This window comes from Corapipo altera, unplaced genomic scaffold (genome assembly GCF_003945725.1).
Source record: "Corapipo altera isolate COAL_440 unplaced genomic scaffold, ASM394572v1 47, whole genome shotgun sequence".
NCBI classification, from domain to species: domain Eukaryota; kingdom Metazoa; phylum Chordata; class Aves; order Passeriformes; family Pipridae; genus Corapipo; species Corapipo altera.
This window is the reverse complement of record NW_020884897.1, coordinates 320,921-340,330: the sequence shown is the minus strand read 5'-3', so window position 1 is coordinate 340,330 and position 19,410 is coordinate 320,921. Positions and strand designations below refer to the sequence as shown.

Below are 19,410 nucleotides of genomic sequence, written 5' to 3'. Positions count from 1 at the left end.
TTCAAGCAACTGTCTGATTAGATAAATATTTCTGTGTTTTAATTCTGTTATACAAAATTCCTTTATTGAATATATTACTGAGTGTTTGCATCTGATGAGTAAAGCTTTGACGAATTTGTGGCACAGGTTTTCATCCACAGAGAAAGGTTTTAAAGAAGAAATTAATTTCTCTGAGGCAATTTATTTATCAGACCTGAGATTTTCAAAATGTATTAAAAGTAATTCCAAGGTTTTGTCAGGTGCATTTTCTTTTGGAAAAAAAAAATAATTGGGCATTTCTAGTCTTCTTAAAACTGTATTCAGTGTCCGGTTACACTGAGTGGGTTTTTTTCCTGTTCTCAAATGTGGCATCACTTACCGTAATTAAATGAACTAATAATGGTTGTGGTTTATCTTTTCTGATTAAAACAGGACTCTGGAAGTAGAACAGAGCACGTAGCTCTGGGAAATCAAGTGGATTTGTTTAACTGTGTGTTAGACATTTCATTTCTGTTCTAGATTTAAAATATAATTGCAAAGCCCCATGGACAAAGGCCAGCCACACTTAGTATTTTTAATTTCCAGCACTGGATGAGGACTTGGAGTTTGCATTCTGTAATCTTGCTTTACCTTGTTAAGGGTATCAAGAAATAGAACAGTATTTCCATACCTTAGAACCCAAATCCAGTTGAATACAGTATTTTATTTTTAAGCAGACCAGAAATCAGCTCTTTGATATAGAATTATAGAATATCCTTAGTTGGAAGGGACCCACAAGGATCATCGAAGTCCAACTCCCGGCTCTGCATTAGCCTTTTTTATGAGTCTCTACTGCTGATGACTGAGAGCACTATGCCTCTTTTTTTTTTTTAATAGCTATATTATCTTGAGACAAAATATTTTTCATTCTTATGGAGTTGTATAAATTGGAATATATAATTGGAAGACTTAAGATTCCAGACGTTAACACAAAATATATCTAAAAGGGAGTTTAATTCTTGATATTTAATGGATATGTCCCAACCAAGTTAGCCAAATGGCCTTACATGTCGGTAGGGTTGGAAATGGGAAGAAGCAAAGAGGTCGCTGGAGTTACTCTGTCAGTAACAGGGCAGAGCTCCAGGGAGGAACACTGTAAGAAAAGAGATGTACATATGACAGATGATCAAACTAAGAATGAAAGACCTTAAAGGTTCCAAATTCTCCTCCACTTTTAATTAAAAATTGTCTTGAATAGTAGGTTTCAGTTCCTTTTCTAACAAGCTGGAAAAAGCTGTGTTCTTTTTTGGACAGTGCCATAGCACAAGAGCATAACTGTTATTTATTTTTAAAATTAGTTGAGAAACTGAAACAAGTAACTGTACGAATTAACATTTTCGGCACTTATTTAATTGGTGTGGGTGTAAACAAAAAAGACTATAAAAGAACCAACCATCTTTTAGTCCATTGAACAATGTTATCCCAATTATACGAACTTTGAAACGAGCTTGGGGTATGTTATTCAGACCTACTTCACTCTTAACTTTGTGCTTATAACAGCAGTTACACTTCCGATAATTACAAAGCAAACTAAGCAAGTTACCATTTGAAGTTAATCTCTGTTAGGATAAATTTAGTGTGTTTTAAATTAATATAAAATATGTCCTTTTTGGTCATTGGTGTAATGGGCGGAACAATAATTATGTCAAAAGCTAATGCCACTGTGCTAAAACTATTCTGAAGGATGTTTATACCTTTTACGACCCAGAGGAAATCAAGCTTTTCCAATGGTGGTTCTGCCTGTTTCAATGGAGTTTATCTTCTGTTTCTGTGTGCTGAAAGTTTTGCCAGCTGCTAGTCTGAAACATAAACCAGGTACTTAAGCAAGGGCACCAGGCAGGACTGTGGATGAGTTCAGTGCCTCATGGTGCACCAGAACGTAAAGTATTTGGGTCACTGTGGCCACTGTACCTGTAGCCATAGAGGGAACACGAGGTGGACATACAGTATTTTTCTTGTCTTCTCTTTCATTACCATAGAATGAACAGAATTTTGGAGGTAACTTTAAGATAACTTGCTGAGTGAAGGGAAAACTGCTCTTGTGTGACTGGGAACATTGCTGTTCAGAGAAAATACAGATTCTGTGTTTTCAGATTGTTTTTTTTTTGATTGCTTTCGAATGGCAAAGATGTGTACACCAGAGAACTGTAAATAGGATTTATGCTTTCTCTTTTCTTTGCAATTCATTTGAGGTACACTTGACTTTAAGTTTCACAAAATAATTTACATTTGTAAATATTTTCATCTAATTTCATCTCTTCGGCTTTCCTTCAGAATAGAACTGTGAGTTAAACAAAACCAAAACTGCACATGATGAAGGCAGGGCACTTTGTTCTTCATGTAAATGCTTCCTATGTTTGATTAGGTGTCTTTAAACAAAGAAATAGTACTTCTTTGAGCTTGAAGCATACCTTTAACCATGTCCTGTCCTGTTCTGTTTTTCCTGTATTACTGGGAAGTTTGTAAATTTTAGCCTTTATTTCATAAACAGCTGCTGATACCACTGTCCGTGCCATCTGAGGCTTACTGGATTTGCACAGTGGCCTAATGGACTGTTCAGATCAAAGTGCTACTTGTTCTTTTAACAAAGCAAATATTTAAAGACTTTATCAGCAGATCTACCCTACAGTCACTGGCAAAAATCAACAGTATAAATTACTGTCCAGGAGACTGCAGGCTTTTTTCTACAAGAACTTTAACATCCAAAGCACTGAAAGAAAATATTGCGCTATAATAATATAAAACAAAATCCATTTTTGCTTTGAAAAGTTCATGAAGCATTCCATGTAGCATGTAATTAAAAAAAAAAAGCTTAATCTAAACTTTATTTTCTTTCCAACATTTCCTTTGTATTTAGACCTGCTGAGGATTTTCCATCAGGGCTTTTTCGTTGAACTAGGTGTTTTCTGCAAAGTCAACATTTTCCACTGGAAAGTGTTGGGATTTGCCTACAACTGTTCAGGTTTTGCATCTGGGGAACTCAAATACAGATTTCAGGTCGGTTAACATCTGAGCTACCTTTAGGCTGCTACTGTATCCTAGGCACTAGGAGGACCTTTTGGCCCTGTCCTATTAGAGGCCTGTTTTCCCAGATGCACCAATGTTTTCTACTTTTGCATGTGTCCTAAGACACTGTTCTCCTCCTCTTTAAGAAATATTCATGCTCACAAATGGTAACACAAACTACAATATCTGTCCAGGAAGCAGGATTTACCATGATTTATAACTATTTACTCATCAGTTTATTGGTGGGACTGGTTATAGGAATTGTGCTCTTATGTGAAGAGATTTTACTAAACAAATTGCTTTAGCTTTATTAATATGGTGAGCTGGAGTACGTTGTATTTCATATGTCAACTGAAAAGTTACCCACATAATCCTCACTTGCAAAATCAGATGCCATTAATTTGTAAACCTGCAAGAGCCTGCTTAATTTTTGATGGTATGCTGTGAAATATCAACACGGAGAGAGAAATATTTATATTCCCCCCTAAGTAGTAGATGCAAATTACTGCAACAATCAGCAAGGGCCACAGCATTAATGGTTTGATAATGTTGGTTCAGGGACAGCCCAGAGATGTTCTGAGCATACCAGCCATGAAGCTGGGGCAGAGGAGACTTTTGTTGGCAAATGACTGAGATCCTTGTGCCCAGTGTTTCCTGTCTTTAAACTATGCCACTTTGGGAAACTGACCATCACACATTTTGGCAGCCCAGTTAGAGGACAAGTAGATTTTCTTCTTAGCTGTTTTTAACTTTAGACCTTGACTTCCGATTTCCGTTTCTGCTTGCACCCATAATTCAAAAAAGTTTTTTCTAGAAAACCTTTTCGGGTGGGGAGTACTGGCAGAATATGTTGCTTGTCTTTATTTTTGGAATGTTCATCCTCCTGGGATGGAATAAGTAAAACAAAAATATAATAACAAAATAGTCCTTTTAAAAACACCAAGAAAAGCTTTGATTTTTCACATCTGTCAGGCAGAGAAGCAGTTGTGACACACTTATTGTGGTAGGAACTGACAGAGCATACGTATAACAATGTACAACATATCATAAGCATAGATATAAAATGGTGTAGAGGAAATGGAAGAGTACTGCATGAATATATTTAGTAACAATCATCACATTACTCTGGACATGCTGTCGGGTCCGTCTCGTGCTAACTCAGCTGATGTCCAATGGAGAGCTTGTCTGTCAATCTTAGATGTACAGATATGAGAATGCTCCCTAGCAGCCAACATATAACAAACAAAGTGGTAGATATCATAAACAAAAGTGAAGCCAGGCAAGTTGGCAGCATAAAATATAAAATTTGAAAAGTAAATCAAATAAATTCTTTGGGTTTATATATATATACACTCTGTGACTCTGTGGCTTTCCCACATGAGGGAACTGACTCACACCCACCTAAGAATGTTGAATTGCATGCATTTAACTGTAGCATTCAGATACAGCACATAGAAGTTGGCAACATTGCTAAAGCTGGTAATGTAGAAGAAGGAAAAAATCACTACAGATAAAGTCCATCCCTTTCAAGTAGCAATTCCATTCAGGTCCTGAAAATAGACTAGTGAAAATGGAGAAACTGCATAATATGAAGCAAGTAGTCTCTTTTTGGATGTCATCTTTTTATGCTGCTTTTTCTTTCAATGGTGCTGTTCCTTTGCAATTGCTGGGCTGTATTGTATTTGAACTCTCCGTTCAAACAATCTCCTGTTTTTAGTTAGGTTCCCATGTAGTAGGAGTACTTTGTGGCTGAATTTAAGTAGATGAATATATGTTATTATTTTCTGGAAGAATTAAGTTTATTGAGATTCTTAACGCTATGGATCGATAATTTTTTTTTTCTTTTAAAGACTTTAGGCATCATGCTGATGTCAAGGGCTGGATTGTTCCTAAAGACACTTTTTCAGAAAAGGCAACTGCAACCTCAGCTTTTAGTTTTCTTTAGTTTATATTTTCGTATGATTTCTTTGGGGTGTCATCAGGTTGTTTTTAACCAAGAAAAGGTGCATACTACCACAGCAGACACTTAATATTGTTGTAAAGCTGCTGCTTCTTCAAAAAGGAATTGATTAAGGATTGCCAAGATATTGAAAGAGTGCTCCTGTCTCAGCATTTTCCACTATGAAAACCATCTATTGGAAGTAACTTAAACAGGGTTTAAAGCTTCAAGGACACTTTAGCTACATGAATCACGTTGCAAATGTAAAGTATAAAGTAGACTATTCGAATTCTTCACTATTGATTTAAAATCAGTGCTTTTTCTGCTGTTATCCACAACTGAGAAAAAAAACAGGGCTGTCATCTGGAAGAATATTAACACCTTTACCAGATGACACAGATGGACAGACTGCGTGTTTCTGTGAACACTGAGAAGAGTTTGACTTTGGAAGCATCTCCAGGGGCTGTGAACATTGAGCCAGAGGAAGCGGGAGTCTGAAGATGCAGAAAGTTCATTTTTCTGTTGGCTGTTTCTGTCTGGCTACCAGCTGCAGGTAAACCCATCAGTTCAGACTGGTGAATCTGAAATCAAGAGACGGCATTTTCAGGCAAGGAAATTACCCTTTTGTGAGAGGAAGTTCATATAGTCATGAATAAAATCCACTGCAGTAAAGAGGAAAAAGTAATATATACTGAATATTGATCCAACTGAAATGTTGCTGTGCTAAGAGCATTAGTCTACAGTAGATATTAAGAACTCAAAACCACACGTGTACACTATGTATTTTAAATATTTTGAATCACTACTGTAACCGAGCTGCATCAAAGTCAGACTGGAAGGGAAGGGGATTTAATTGCCAGCTGGACAAGCTTGAACTAGAGGGCAACTCTGGTTTAAGTATAGATGGGACAGTTGCAAGCATGGAATGTTATTTTCTCTTTTGTACATACGTAACTGCTGTCTTCTCATACAATGTATCATCTCTGCGTATTTTATAAAGAATATATAGGAAAAATATATCGTTTTAAGGATGAAAAGAAGTAAATGAACCCAGATTTTTTGCCCATTAAATGGTACATCCATTGATTTTCTGATCATGAACAGAAAATTGTGCTTAATTTAAAGGACCTTATTTCATTTTTCTTACCATCAATGCCAAAGGTTTTTTACTTACATTGATCGAATAGTGTAAGTGATCCTCAGTAGCAAAAGCAAACTGATTTAACTGGCAGTGGACTGATTTCGTTAACATTGTGTACTCTATGTATTTGTCTTGGGAATTTTGTGTAGAACAGAAAAGGACTAGATTAGTGCAGCATCAGAAGGAATCTCTGCTAGATACTGTAGCTTGTATACTCCCTCAGTGATTCTGCTGCCCCCCCAAAAATATTCAGTTTGCTGTTAGCCCAGCCATCCTCTGGCCACTTAAACAGCACAACCGAGTTTCTACTGCCTCTAGTTTTATTGCTTGCTTCTGCTTCTAGATTATGCTTTATGCTTTAGCCAGGATGAAGAATTCAGCTAATGTGGTTGTTCTTATCTGTTAGTTGAGATACCTGTTCTCACCTGCCTTTCTTGTTATCTTGTTAACCCATATTTTGCATCAGAATTATGATTGCACATACTCCCTTAACAGGCAGTGTTGGTAGTTAAGAGACTGCCATGTGCTGCTGATTTCTGAGGGCTGTTTTACCACCCATTTGTTGGGGAATAGAATTAGTGGGATGGAATTCATCAATACATCCATGTAAAGTCAGGTACTCAAAATAGTAGGTTTAAAGAGTAATTCTCCTCTAGAAGAAAGGTTGTTCCCCCATCCCTTATCTAACTTCTTATCTCCCATTTTCCCTGTTAATCTTGTGCTGCTTACCAGTTGTTCTTAAATGTATAGCTTGATTCTGAAACCTTATGTTTTTATCCCTTTCCTCTCCAAACTGTTCTCAAGTCATTGATTTTCTGTGCCTGGAGTCTGTATGCCATCACCATCGTGCTTCAGCTTTCCGCTGGTTTATTCTCCTGCTTTCTAAATTCCTGCACGTTTGGCTTTTGTGACTCCTGTGCATCTCCTTCCATTCTGATGCTCTTGACGATCTTTCCTTCAGTGGGTTCAGTCTCTTCCCAGCTCTTTCACCTTTTCCTCTTTGATGCCTGTTGCTGGATGACTTGACTTTAATTTTATGCAAGTTACTCATAAACTAAACTTTCCAATCTTGAATAATTTTCTCAACCAGCATTTCATCTTGTCTTTTTTTTTATTTCATCTGTAACCTTATCACAAAGGAAAACATATTGTGGCTAGAGCTCTCTGGAGGATGAGCTCTGCCAAGTGAGTTCACAGCACATTGCTGTGGCTGCTGCTGAGGTTACTTTTCTCCTCCAGTGAAACTTCTCTGTGCCAGCCTCAGTGGTAGTTACTGGCACCATGGCAAAGCAAAGAGGTGGGAAAATGCCTCTGTCTCACCTGATGGAGTTCAAGCTGAACTGCCAGAGGAGGTGGCTGGTGCTAATGATCCAAACTGTGGACTGGGACAGCAAAGTCATGGGCCATTTTGTTCCATTCTGCTGACTGTGCTGCCAGGGCAGTGATCTGCTCCGTAGGCACGGTCGCCAGCTGCTGGGTTGGCAGTGGCACAGTCTGCTGCAGCTGTTGGCTTTCATGAAGGTTGGTTTGAGTCCCTACAAATTTTCTGTCGACGACTGTTCACTGTTTAAATTTCTAATCTTGTTTTTTCCAAGTACTATTAAGAAAGAGGCTGCTTTTGTTTCTTTGTCCATTCTGTCTTGCTTCCTTAACTTACTGTTTTCTGAAATGATTTTTTAGACTACTCAATGCAAAATACCTATGAAAAGAAAAGCTCAAATGGAGATTTTTTTTTAATAATGAGAATTAAAAAACATAAGGAGCTATGTTCATGAGTCAGGGGCTACTTGGCGTATTATTACTCTTATGGATCTGAAAACATAAACAGAAGCAAGAAATAATGTAACATTTGTCATTGTTTTAGAGGAGCAAAAACATACTCAGTGTAGGTAAGTAATACACATTTTTCAAAATGTAGAACTGTTTTCATTAATAACAGTCTCAATTTAAATAAACATTTAAAGTTTCAGAACAGTTTAAGAAAAAGAACTTAGAATGTTTCCAATGTCAGATTTTCTTTATGTAAGTTGATAGTGTAAAATTTCAATTTATAAACTGTGAAATGATCAGCGATAGTTTTAATATGAAAAATAAGCACTAGTTATTAGACATTTCAGAGGTTTGATGAAGGTATTCGTTTCCAGCTAGATCATGTCTAAGAATTTAGCTGAACATCAATATTTATATTTAGGTAGTGCAGGGGCTTGAATCATACCTTCTTTCAAGTCCTAAATATGGACCATGTTTACATTAGTGAATCATAAGTATAGAACTTAGAGCTGAAATAAAATCTTTTTCTCCAGAGGTGCTTAAATATACATGACCCAAATCTTGGATCCAGTGTGCATAGTTCCGAAGAACTGTGTATTTGAAAACAAAACCAAAACATTAAAAAGAAATAAAAATTGATCTGCACTTCTAGCAGTCTCTTTTGACAGGTAAAAAATTAGTAGCATGGAAATTAATAAGTTGATACTTTCTTATGTACAAAAAGAGAACATTGTTACCTTTGCATTGCCTTGTGCATTTACTGCAAAATTATTCTGGGTAAATCTTGATCATCTTAGGATCTTGGCATTTGTAATTTGTTTGCTTTTTAAAAAGTCCCAAACTTTCCTATACAAGTCTAGTCCGATACATAGTTTTTTGGACTAAGTGCACATTATATTAATGGAGTGGTACAAAGATGCTGCTGAAGAAATGTCACTTTACTCTGTGAATGCAGTTGTTTCTTTATGTGTTCAAAATATACAGAAGTGCTCTCTAGGACAGGCTCTGGTAACTTCTAGTTGAATACATTAAATGAAATCAAAATGCATTTTAAAGTTTTGTTTCCAAATTAGTTAGTGCACAAAATCTGTGCTGATGACTGTTTCAAGAGCAACTACAGTGGACAGAGAATAGTGTGGCATAAGAAGCAGTGATGGAAGACAAGCATGTTCAGTGTGCAGCATAAACAAATTTGTGATGACAGAATCTCTTCTGAAAGTTTGAGAAAAGGCACATTGTTTCTGGCATTCCTACTCTTATCTAAAATATGTATCTTTGCACTGAGACAAAGTAGTGCTGGAGTTTGGGGAAAAAATTTTACATTGCAGAGTGTGGTATGTTGTGGTTTAATATGTTCTTTGGGAGAAGAAGGGAGTGGGTTGATAAGTTCCAGTCATTGTGAGTGAAGAAAAGCATCATAAATACCAGACATTGATTGACATTGGTTTATAATGCTTGGGATGCATCCTTGTTCTGCGTGGGGTATCCAGGAGCCTAAACTGGCAGTGAGACCAGGGAAGTGTCTTATTAACACTGGTGGCATAATTCAGTGGAGTAGGGGACAGAATCTGTTTCACAAATTTCATTGTTAAGGGCAGGTTCTTTTGAACATGTTTTAAGTGGCTGCCTTTTACTCTGAAAATGGTGCTTTAGATTATTTTCATCTGTTTTCTCTATCTGCCTGATTGTTTTTAAACTGCAATATAGAACCTCATTAAATTGAACCAGTCCATGAATGTGCCCTAGCTTTATGTGGAAAAACGTAATTGCAGAATTTTAGAAGTCTTAACTGTAAGTAGCCTGAAGTGAAAGCAAACACTACTTTTGTTTTAGTATATCTTTGATATTTAACATACATCTTAAGATGACTGCATGTGATTGCATGGCTTTTACATGTGTAATACTTCACAATAAACATTTCCAGGAGGTTCCATAATTGCTAACCTGAGGTTTTTAGCTCAAATCTAAAGTAAAACTTGTCTTCGGTTGGAGAAAGATGGTAATTTCTGATGGTAATTAGTACAAATTCATAATTATGTATTGGGAAGAAGACCAGAAGTAATTAGTGTGTTGAAGTATTTTTATCAAATTATACAATATAAAAATTAGTAAAACAATAAGAGTTTATCATGAGGCAGGCATGATCTTCCTTTGCGTTTATTTTGTTGAAGCCCTAACTTGAAATTTAAACTTCAGAATTTCAAGATTACCATATGCTCTTTGCCTTCAGCTTTTGACATGATAGCTTGTAGCATTGCCTGGACATTGTTTTCTGTTGTTACAGTCTCCTCCATTCGTAAAAAATATCCTAGAGTAGCATAATGGAAGTGTCATGGTTTTTTAAAACGTTTATCCTTGAGAACATACAGTTTCTGATCATTCGTGTACTCAGTCAAATTTTGTGTGCCTATTATTAAGTAGCAAGTAAATGGCATCAGAGAAATGTAACAATTTTCTGGTCTTTATTAAGGAGTTTTTTCATAAACATTATTGTAATTGTTATAATTGATGAATTATTACATGAAGTAATACCTTCTAGTGTCATTCATGCCAGCAACACTGATGTGTTCTGCTTCATCCGAAACATTTCGACATTTTCAAAAATGCTTTTATTTTATTGTTGTGAAGGTTATCAATTTGCAAATTACTTCTGCTATTCAAACTACAGCTTTTGTAATATTAACTCCTGGGAAAAATATCCAAGTATTTAGAGGCAACTATTTGAAAACAGAAGCAACTGAAAGCAGTAGATAGAATTAAATGTTATTTCTGGTACAATGCACAGTTTTCTCTACAAAAGTAAAAGCATTATGTAACCATTGTTCACCAGTTTAAAAGGTATTACAAATAATAGAGTCTTTTCAAAATAGAAAAGAACTTCAAGAGTTCTGTATCTAGAAAAAGCTGTGAATTTTATATTATCACTGAGGGTTTTTTTGAGCATGTGGAGAATGTGGAGAATTTTCCATTGCCTTTTAAGACTTTTTATTTTCTGAAAGGTCATAAACACATGCCTAAATCAAATCTTTTTCAGCAGAATATTCCTCAATCTCAATAATGAATTCCATAATAAATTAAAAATTGCTAAGAAAATTTGAGGCTCGTATGAAAGGGAGCTAGTATGAAAGGGATCCAGTAACCAGGGAAGCTTCCAGAGCTCCTGTGGAGGAAACAGTTGGGCAACATCCTCATGTCATGCATCTCATGCTTGAACAGAGTCCTGGATAGGACTCCCTGCTGTATCGAAGAAACTTTTTATTTAGGGCAAGTATAATTATTTTCTTACTGCTGGAGACTTAGGTTTCCTCCTGCTCATAGTTCTCGTAATTTCAAGCTAATGTGCAAAGCATGTGGTATTTTTGTGTGTATGAAGAGAGTGTTCCCCATCCACAATTTACTACTGCATATATTGTATATATGGAAGCATATATTTTATGGAGTTGTTTCATCAATTTGAAATGTGTTAAAACTGTATAAAAGAATTATATTCACTCTACATGCATCACAGGAGTAGAGTCAGGCTATAAATAATATCTTCTGCTTTGCCTTCCCTAAACTTTTCAGATACCAAATAATATACTGACTATTAATGTTTCCAGGCTTTGCTCTCTGTACATGATACTGTTGCTCAGAAGAACTATGATCCTGTCTTGCCCCCCATGCCAGATGATATTGATGAAGAAGAAGATTCAGTTAAAATAATTAGGCTTGTCAAAAACCGGGAGCCCTTGGTAGGTAACCCTGTCTTTTGGTTTGGGGTTTGTGTGCAGGGTTGGGGAGTGCTCAGATTATGAATGTGAATGGGTGACATGAACTTGAAATGTGGATAGACGGACATTAAATGTGTTATTCATAACATTGAGTAATACACTTGTGACTTCCATTTGCAGTCATTATTAGTAAAGCATATGAAATAAATAATAAGATTTTGTTCATTCATAGTGTTTAAGCATTGTATATGTGAGCCAGTCTGCACATTTAGATCAATAACATATTCGTATTTTATCTTGAATTTGAATCATGAACTTATTTCAAAATGAGAGACAGAGAATGAATCCCCAAAGAAATCTTGACCTGTGTTGTGAACTGTGCCTGTTAGCATTCATGTAAAAAAATGTGACCTTTCAATACACTGAAAAGAAAGCATAAAAACATATTTTAAAATACTTGAATTGAAATCTGGGCAAATTTAAGATGTCTGTTGTTGTACTTTGCATTATGAATACTAGAAAGGTAATATCTTCATGGGGATATCTGGAAAAATGAAAGGACTAAACCTAGGTTGTATTACAAGAATATTAAATGCTTTACTGATTTGGTTATTTTTATTTGCTGTAGAGTGGGAGTCATCTTGTATAAAATTTAGCTATATTCTTTTTCTCCTACAAACCAGTGAGAGGTTTGTTTTATGTTATACTGGATATTTGTTTTAATGGATAGCAATCCTGGGGAAATATCTGCAAAGTTACTTTGAGAAAGTCATGATTTTGTACTTGAGATGACGGTGGGAGAGCGATGCCTCTGTTAGTCATACAGGAGTAACTTGTCCCTTACTGTCACCCTAATTCTTGAAGGATTTCTGGCATCAGTAAACAAGAAATGGGTTTTCATGTTGACAGACTGTAGGTGACTGTGGGCATAATTACAAGTTTGACCATATGGAGAGATTTTACTGTTTTAACATACTAAATACTTTTCCCCAAAATATTTATTTTCATTTTTTTCATCAAAGAAATTATTTGAGGAAGAAAACAAACTTGCTTTCCTATTTAGTGTCAGCAAGATTATTCATTCTGAAAGATGTGTGGACATTTGAACATACAGTATGAAATGAGGCCTAATTGAGCATCTTATTTTTAGTATTAATTAAAACACCCTTTTTTTCTAATTTGTCAGAAAAAACTTAATAAAATCTTAATTTACATAGTTTCATATTACAAATACGATTCATTACTAATATTTTGAGTTGAATGCCATGTTAATAGTATCCCAAAATGGATTGGATAATTGTAACTTTTAAAACAAAACTGAGAGATTTACTGAATATGTGTATGAAATATGTACTCTGTTTATTGGCTTTTGAGATTTTAAACTCTCTTAAAGGGATGCACAGAATTGCCTAAGCTAAAGGTTATCCTTGTACTGTTGCTGCAGTTTCACTCTTGCCCATTCACTCCTGTGGGACACTGAGCTCTTCCCGGTTCCTGTGTGTCTGTTTAACCCCAGCTGGCAGCTCAGCCCCACTCAGCCGCTCGCTCACTTTCCCCAGTGGGATGGGGGAGAGAATCAGAAGGATGAGCATGAGAAAACTGGTGGGTTGAGATAAACAGTTTAATAGATAAGGCAAACGCTTCATGTGCAAGCAAAGTGAAGGAAGGAATTCATTCACGGCTTCCCATGGGCAGGCAGGTGTTCAGCCATCCCTAGGACAGCAGGGCTTCATCAGCTGTAACCGTTTCTTGGGAAGAAAAACAGCATCACTCCAAACATCCTCCCTTCCTCTTTCTTCCCCCAGTTTTATTGCTGAGCATGACAGCATATGGTGTAGGATATCTATCTCCCTGATCAGGTGGGGTTGGCTGTCCCAGGTGTGCCCCCCGAATTGCTTGTGCACCCTCAACCTCCTCACTATAGTGGGGTGGGGAGCGAGCAGGAAAGGCCTTGAGCGTTCAAGCACTACTCAACATTAGCTAAATCGCCCGTGTTATCAACACTGTTTTATCACAAATCTAAAACACAGCACCATATGAGCCATTGTGAAGAAAATTAACCCTATCCCAGCCTAAACCAGTACATTCCCTTAAAAGGTGCATCCACAGTTGGCACAACTCTTGTGCTAAGGAGGTAATAAGGTAACAGAGAAGGTTTTTCAGAGGTTTTACTAGGCACTACAAGTACATATGTCATGAATGCTGTTACAGCTGAAAATAGTTTCCTAACCCTACAATAAACAATAAACCTGGCAATAAAGAGTAAGTTCCAAACATTCATTTTTTTCAGTTTAAGACTTCTTGTTTATTTACCAAGGCAAAAACAGCCTTATAATGGAATCTGTCATAGATCTATGCTACTAGGAGGAGGCAAAGGGCGTGAGCTAATTGCAGCCTACAACTACTTGAGAGGGGGGAGCTCCTGAGGACAGTAAAGGCAAACTCCTCAGCAGTGAAAGATGCTAAAACACTGGGCAATGGCCACAAGTTGCAGCCCTGGGAGGTTTAAATTAAGAATTAACATGCGTATTTCAATAGGTGGGAAGTTCAGAACTGGTGCAGACTAACAGAACTTGTGGAATCTCCAACCTATTCCGTAAGGAAATGGCTGGGCTGGCAGTAGTCCTGCCCTGAGCAGGAGATTGGCCTGAATGACTTCCAAAAGCTGTCCTTTATTCAGCATTTCTAAGGTTGTACCTTATCTGTATGGGAAGGGTGTATTTGTGATCTTTCCAGATCCTCACCCTATCTTGATGTTTTGTTTTCACTGGAGAAGAGCTTATGGTGAGTTGTGTTACTTGCTCTCCAGAAAGAGTTCAAGGAAAAGTGTGTAGTGTCCTCCTTCTCTTCACTAACCCACCTTTAATCCATTTGAACAATTATTTATGTTCATGTCAAACATTAATTTCGTTGTGGTAGATTTATAGTGACTTACTATGACACCATCACCACAATACATAACAAACCTATTATTTGTGTCTCTCTCTTTCCTAGATTTTTTTCCCCTTAGGTGAGGGTGAGAAGAAACATGGATAGTAATTCAGATAAGGTCTTACCAAAATATAGCATGGCAGAATAAATAGACATGTTTAACTATATTAGATCTACTGAATTTTATGCTTCCCAAAGTTCTTTTACTAAAGAAAGGATATGCTATGGTCTGTGTTTTACTGAGCTAATTACAATTTCATTTTCTATTTATTTCCATGTTCTTTTAATGGCTTTTCCTTCAGAACTTATTGTAAAGTCTTGGATATTCGTAATACACATCAAAGAGTTTCTAGTTGTTTGGTTTATCTATTCACTATTCTCGGGTCAAAAAGTCTGACTTCCACTTGCAGCATTCTATCAGAATTCTACTACTAGAAGCAACTGAGCTTGAGATTGGAGGTACCATATGATATTTTTTACTGGCATAGAGACTGTCTGGTTTCTTGACTTGAAGATACTGAGCTCTTTGAACTTTTCCTTCACCTCAGCCACAGTCTCATACTCTATTTGTACCCAAGCAGTAGAGATTGTTTCCCTGCAAAGCCGTGAGCTTAATGTCAGTTGCACACCCTGGACATTCTGAATTGCATTTCCTTTGGATGACTTTCAACAGTACTCACTGTGAAGCAAATAAGTCACTCTCTTAACTTCTTTGGAATATATCTAGTGACCGTTTTTATATAAAACTGCACCACATTTCCTCTTGTACTTGTTCGTGCTTTTCTCCGAGTTAAGCACCTCACTGGTGTTCTGAGCCAGTGTTAATCATATATGAATGAAGCCTGAGTTCCCAGGAGTAATCATTTCAAAAGAGAGGGAAACACATGGTTTGTGGGAGGGCCTTCTGTTTGCCAGATTTCATCAGTTCAGAAGTCAGTGCTGAACTTTCCCCCAGTGTTTTGGAAGAGATGTTTTAAACTTGTTAATCCTTCCACGGTATTTGATTTGGTCTACTTGCAAATGCTGTTCTAGCAGCGTCTCCCTCAAGTGAGGTGAAATTGTGTTATGAGGTTTTATTCTAACAAAGAAATTTGGAATATCCCTGAACCTTACATAAAGAGAAATAGAAACATCTCTTTTCAGAGAAAATCCAAAATTCACCTGGCTATAGTTATAGCTTTTTATCAGAAGTTTATGGCTTTTTATCTGGTAGCTTGGAGAGTTTTTACTTATGCCTAACTCTCCAAGGCATTTTCAGGCACAGCCCTGTTCCTGCTTAGCAGTTCTGATATCTGAGATGCTCAACCATGCTACCAGGAGTTCAGTTCCTGGTCTCTCGCTACTTCCAGCTCCCAAATGATATTCCAAGTTTGTTACAGCTGTTATTCTGAATAGGATGCTTCTTCACATTGAGATGGTTGCTTCTTCATCATGCAGATTAATTTCACATGAATCTAACCATTTGGAAACTAACCTGTATGCCATTCCATGTCTTCAGTTAAGAGAAAAATAGGCAGCTCCAGAGAATGGACCATGCCATTTATTTGAGGTGCCTGACTTAGTGAAAGGATGATTCATTCTCCAGAGCTACCTATCACTTTTCATCAAGTATAGGAGTAGCTTGGACACCTACCTTGGACCACATAACTGATTTCTGTAGCTGAACTTGGGTGAAATGAATTGTGGTGATTTAAAAGACTCATTTACGTGTTCTGCCTGTGCAGATTCTACAGCTTTCACTTGCCTTTCACTTAGTCCCTGTAGCTCAGTTCTCATTAGTGAATGAAGCCAACTGTTTTTTAGATGGGATTAATTTGGGTGTAGGGTCAGGTTCAGTCTACATGTAAGTGGGCATCAACTTTTAAATAACTCTGTAAGCTAGGTAACTGATATTTGCACTTTCAATAGAGAATGAATTAAAATAAGGTTTATTGAAGTACTTGCATTCAACATCTGCACATGCTTTTGCTTAACAGGAAGGTGTGCAATGATATTACTGATGAAATATTTTCAAATTTTGAAATATTTTCACATTCTCTTATTAGTAATTTATTTTACAGGCTAATATTTCCTTCTTTAAAAATAGAGGCTTACAATGTTTATCTTCTGGAACCAGCAGATAAATGGATGAACTAATAAAGCTCACATCTGTGAAACCCTGAGCAATGCTTACCAATCGGTGGTACTACACTAAAAATGGGAAAAAAAAAAAGGCAACCAAAAAACAGTGAGAGAGCCTTGCTGAAGGAGCTTGTATTATTTTTAGTGCTTTTGCATGGTATACCTTTAAGCATTTTCTCAGTCTGATCACCATATGGCTCCCAAACTCCTTATTTTTCTCTTTAAAAGTATTTTAAACTGAGCTATGCTATTACATCTGTATATGTCTCATTTAGGGTAACTTACACTTTTGGCTCACAACACTGAAAATATTTTCCAGCTCTCAAGGTCCAGTCTAACCTTCTTCCATTTTTAAAACTCTAAATGAGGAGCTGCACTGCACATGTAACTGAAAGTACTGGAGCTGAACATCTTATAAGGAGAATTTCTTGCCAGATTATATGTACCTCATAGTTTAAGCAGGGCTGGCAGCAGCACAAGAGAAGCTGCTTTTTCAGAAAATCAACTCTTCAGGTTTTCAAAAAAAAAATCCGTTTGTGTTTGATGATTTCTTTTTAAGAGTGCTAAATTGGGAGGGAAGTGGAATTTTAGGAACCTCCTTTTTAATTTGGGTACTATAGGTGCAGTGAAATACATAAACTCAAACAGTGCTTTTCATGGACCTGCCCATTCACTTTGGGTTTGCCATAGAGGAGTTACTGATAGTGAGCAAACTCGGGTTAAATAATTTCCCTGTAATTTTGAACTTGATTTTGTCCTTTGTTTGAAAATTCCAATTTAGCTGTTATCTTCACTGGGCTATCTTTCAGATCAGTTAATCTGTGCTAGGAAAATTAATTTTGTGCCAGTACTGATAATCACATGGAGCTTGAAGTGACTGTTCCACTTGGACAAGAGCCTTATTGTTACTTCCAGATGCTGTCTGGGTCAATCCTGTGGGCTTCAATTGCACACAGTTTTTTTTCCTAGGGTCTGTCTAAAAAGGCTGATGAAGTCAAGAACCATTTCGGGCTGTCAGTCATCACTTGCCTTTTGCATTTGATGGCATTTATTGGTGTTGACTCTGGGTAAAAGGCATAAAGCCTTTCTGATCAAGGCTTTTCCCTGATTAGTTAGGAGAGCCTCTGTTTTCTGCAGATAATGTAATGGAAATGCCCTGTGTTTATATTTTCCTCTAACATCCTAATGCTATTTTTTTTTCCTTTTGATAGATATATTCAGAAAAAAAAAAGCCTTTTACTTTTAAAGAGGTAGAACTTTTCAGATATTAGTAATAAACTTCAAATCAGTAGCTGTTGCTGCAAGGTCAGAACTTAATATTGAGCTATAAGGTAGAATTGTTAATATGCAATTTATAAATTATAAAAATACATTTGTTTAATATATTCCTAATGATACGCAATTCTTCTTGCATAGAAGTCTGATCATGAGTTTTTGAAGTGAGATTAGCTGCAGCTAAATCTGTGTTTTTGAAACTCTCACACTAATTTGAAACTGTAGTGCAAACAAATGCTTACTGATATAATTACATAATAAACAATACACACAATTAAGGCTGGCAATTTGCAAAATTACTTTGCTTATGGATAGAATTTTATACTAATAAATGTAAGATATAAAATGAAGTGCACAAATACAGCACGTCAGTTTTGCTATGGAGTGCTGATTACTGTTAAAGTTTCAGCCGGAGTGAATATTATATGGTGACTGTTTTAATTTTTCTCTATTAGCAATAAATGCAACTTGCATATAAAAAGTATAAATTGATCTCCCATTTTTTGTCTTAATGACTTGTGCTATATTTCCATCTTTGATGGAGAGGGAAAGGGAAACAAGTTTATTTGCAGTCAGTAAAATTGTTAACTCTAGAGAAATCTCAGCCCTGTTACTCATTTGTACATTTTTCAGCTTTATGTTCCTAAAAGACTTAAAAATTGAAGAAGTAATAAACATGATATTCATGTTTAATCTAAACAAATATAGAACAGTACCTACTTTAACTACACAATGTTCTTTTACCTCAATGCCTTGCACTGTGTTTGTGTAATGCATGAAAACAGTCATGACTAATTCAGGAAATGTTCCCCTCCTCTGCATTTCTGTCCTGTGAGTGTTCCAGGTGAGCCCCAACATACAGAGGCTTTTCTCAAATTCATGTTCGTTTGTTGATAACATTGTAAAGCAAAAGGATGATCAGTGGGTGCATGGACAGTTCTGAGCATAAAGTGCTATGAACACAGATACGTTTTATGTACCATAGTTTGTAATATGGCCTATTTTAATGTAGGAATAACTATTTGTCCATTTTCAGCAGTAGTTTAATACAATTTTAGCAGCAGACTCAAGTAAGGTACACTGCAGTTAACATTAAGTTGAAAAGCAAACTTTTTCCATCATTTTTCCTTTTTTTTTTTTTTTTAAAGCTGTGTACTCACAGAATGCATGTGTTACTTCTGAATGGAAAAGAAGGCACATTTTAAGAGAATAGTTATAAAGCAACATATTTTGTATGTTCTTTTCATGAGCAAGTATCATTCCTGGCTTATTCACTTACTAATACGATGTCAACTTTTTACAGTTATACATAGCAAATGGTTTTTAGTGTAGTATATTAAAATTTTGGTGAGATTAACCAAACAACCTTTTTTTTTTTTTACCCAAGGGAGCTACTATTAAAAGGGATGAACAAACTGGTGCAATTGTGGTGGCCAGGATAATGCGTGGAGGAGCTGCAGATAGAAGTGGTAAGGTGTTGCTGCTCATCTGAACAAGAT

At 36.4% G+C, this 19,410-nt stretch overlaps 1 protein-coding gene across 6 annotated transcripts in view; it reads left to right on the top strand.

Moving 5' to 3' along the window:
- Positions 1-19,410, top strand: part of MPP7 (membrane palmitoylated protein 7) — a 150,097-nt gene that overhangs the window by 93,297 nt on the left and 37,390 nt on the right. For all 6 annotated transcript variants that reach the window (XM_027648447.1, XM_027648446.1, XM_027648445.1 and 3 more), the window contains 2 exons: positions 11,474-11,605; positions 19,299-19,380. In XM_027648447.1, the coding sequence (XP_027504248.1) occupies positions 11,474-11,605; positions 19,299-19,380 (214 nt within the window). The remainder of the gene's footprint in view (positions 1-11,473; positions 11,606-19,298; positions 19,381-19,410) is intronic.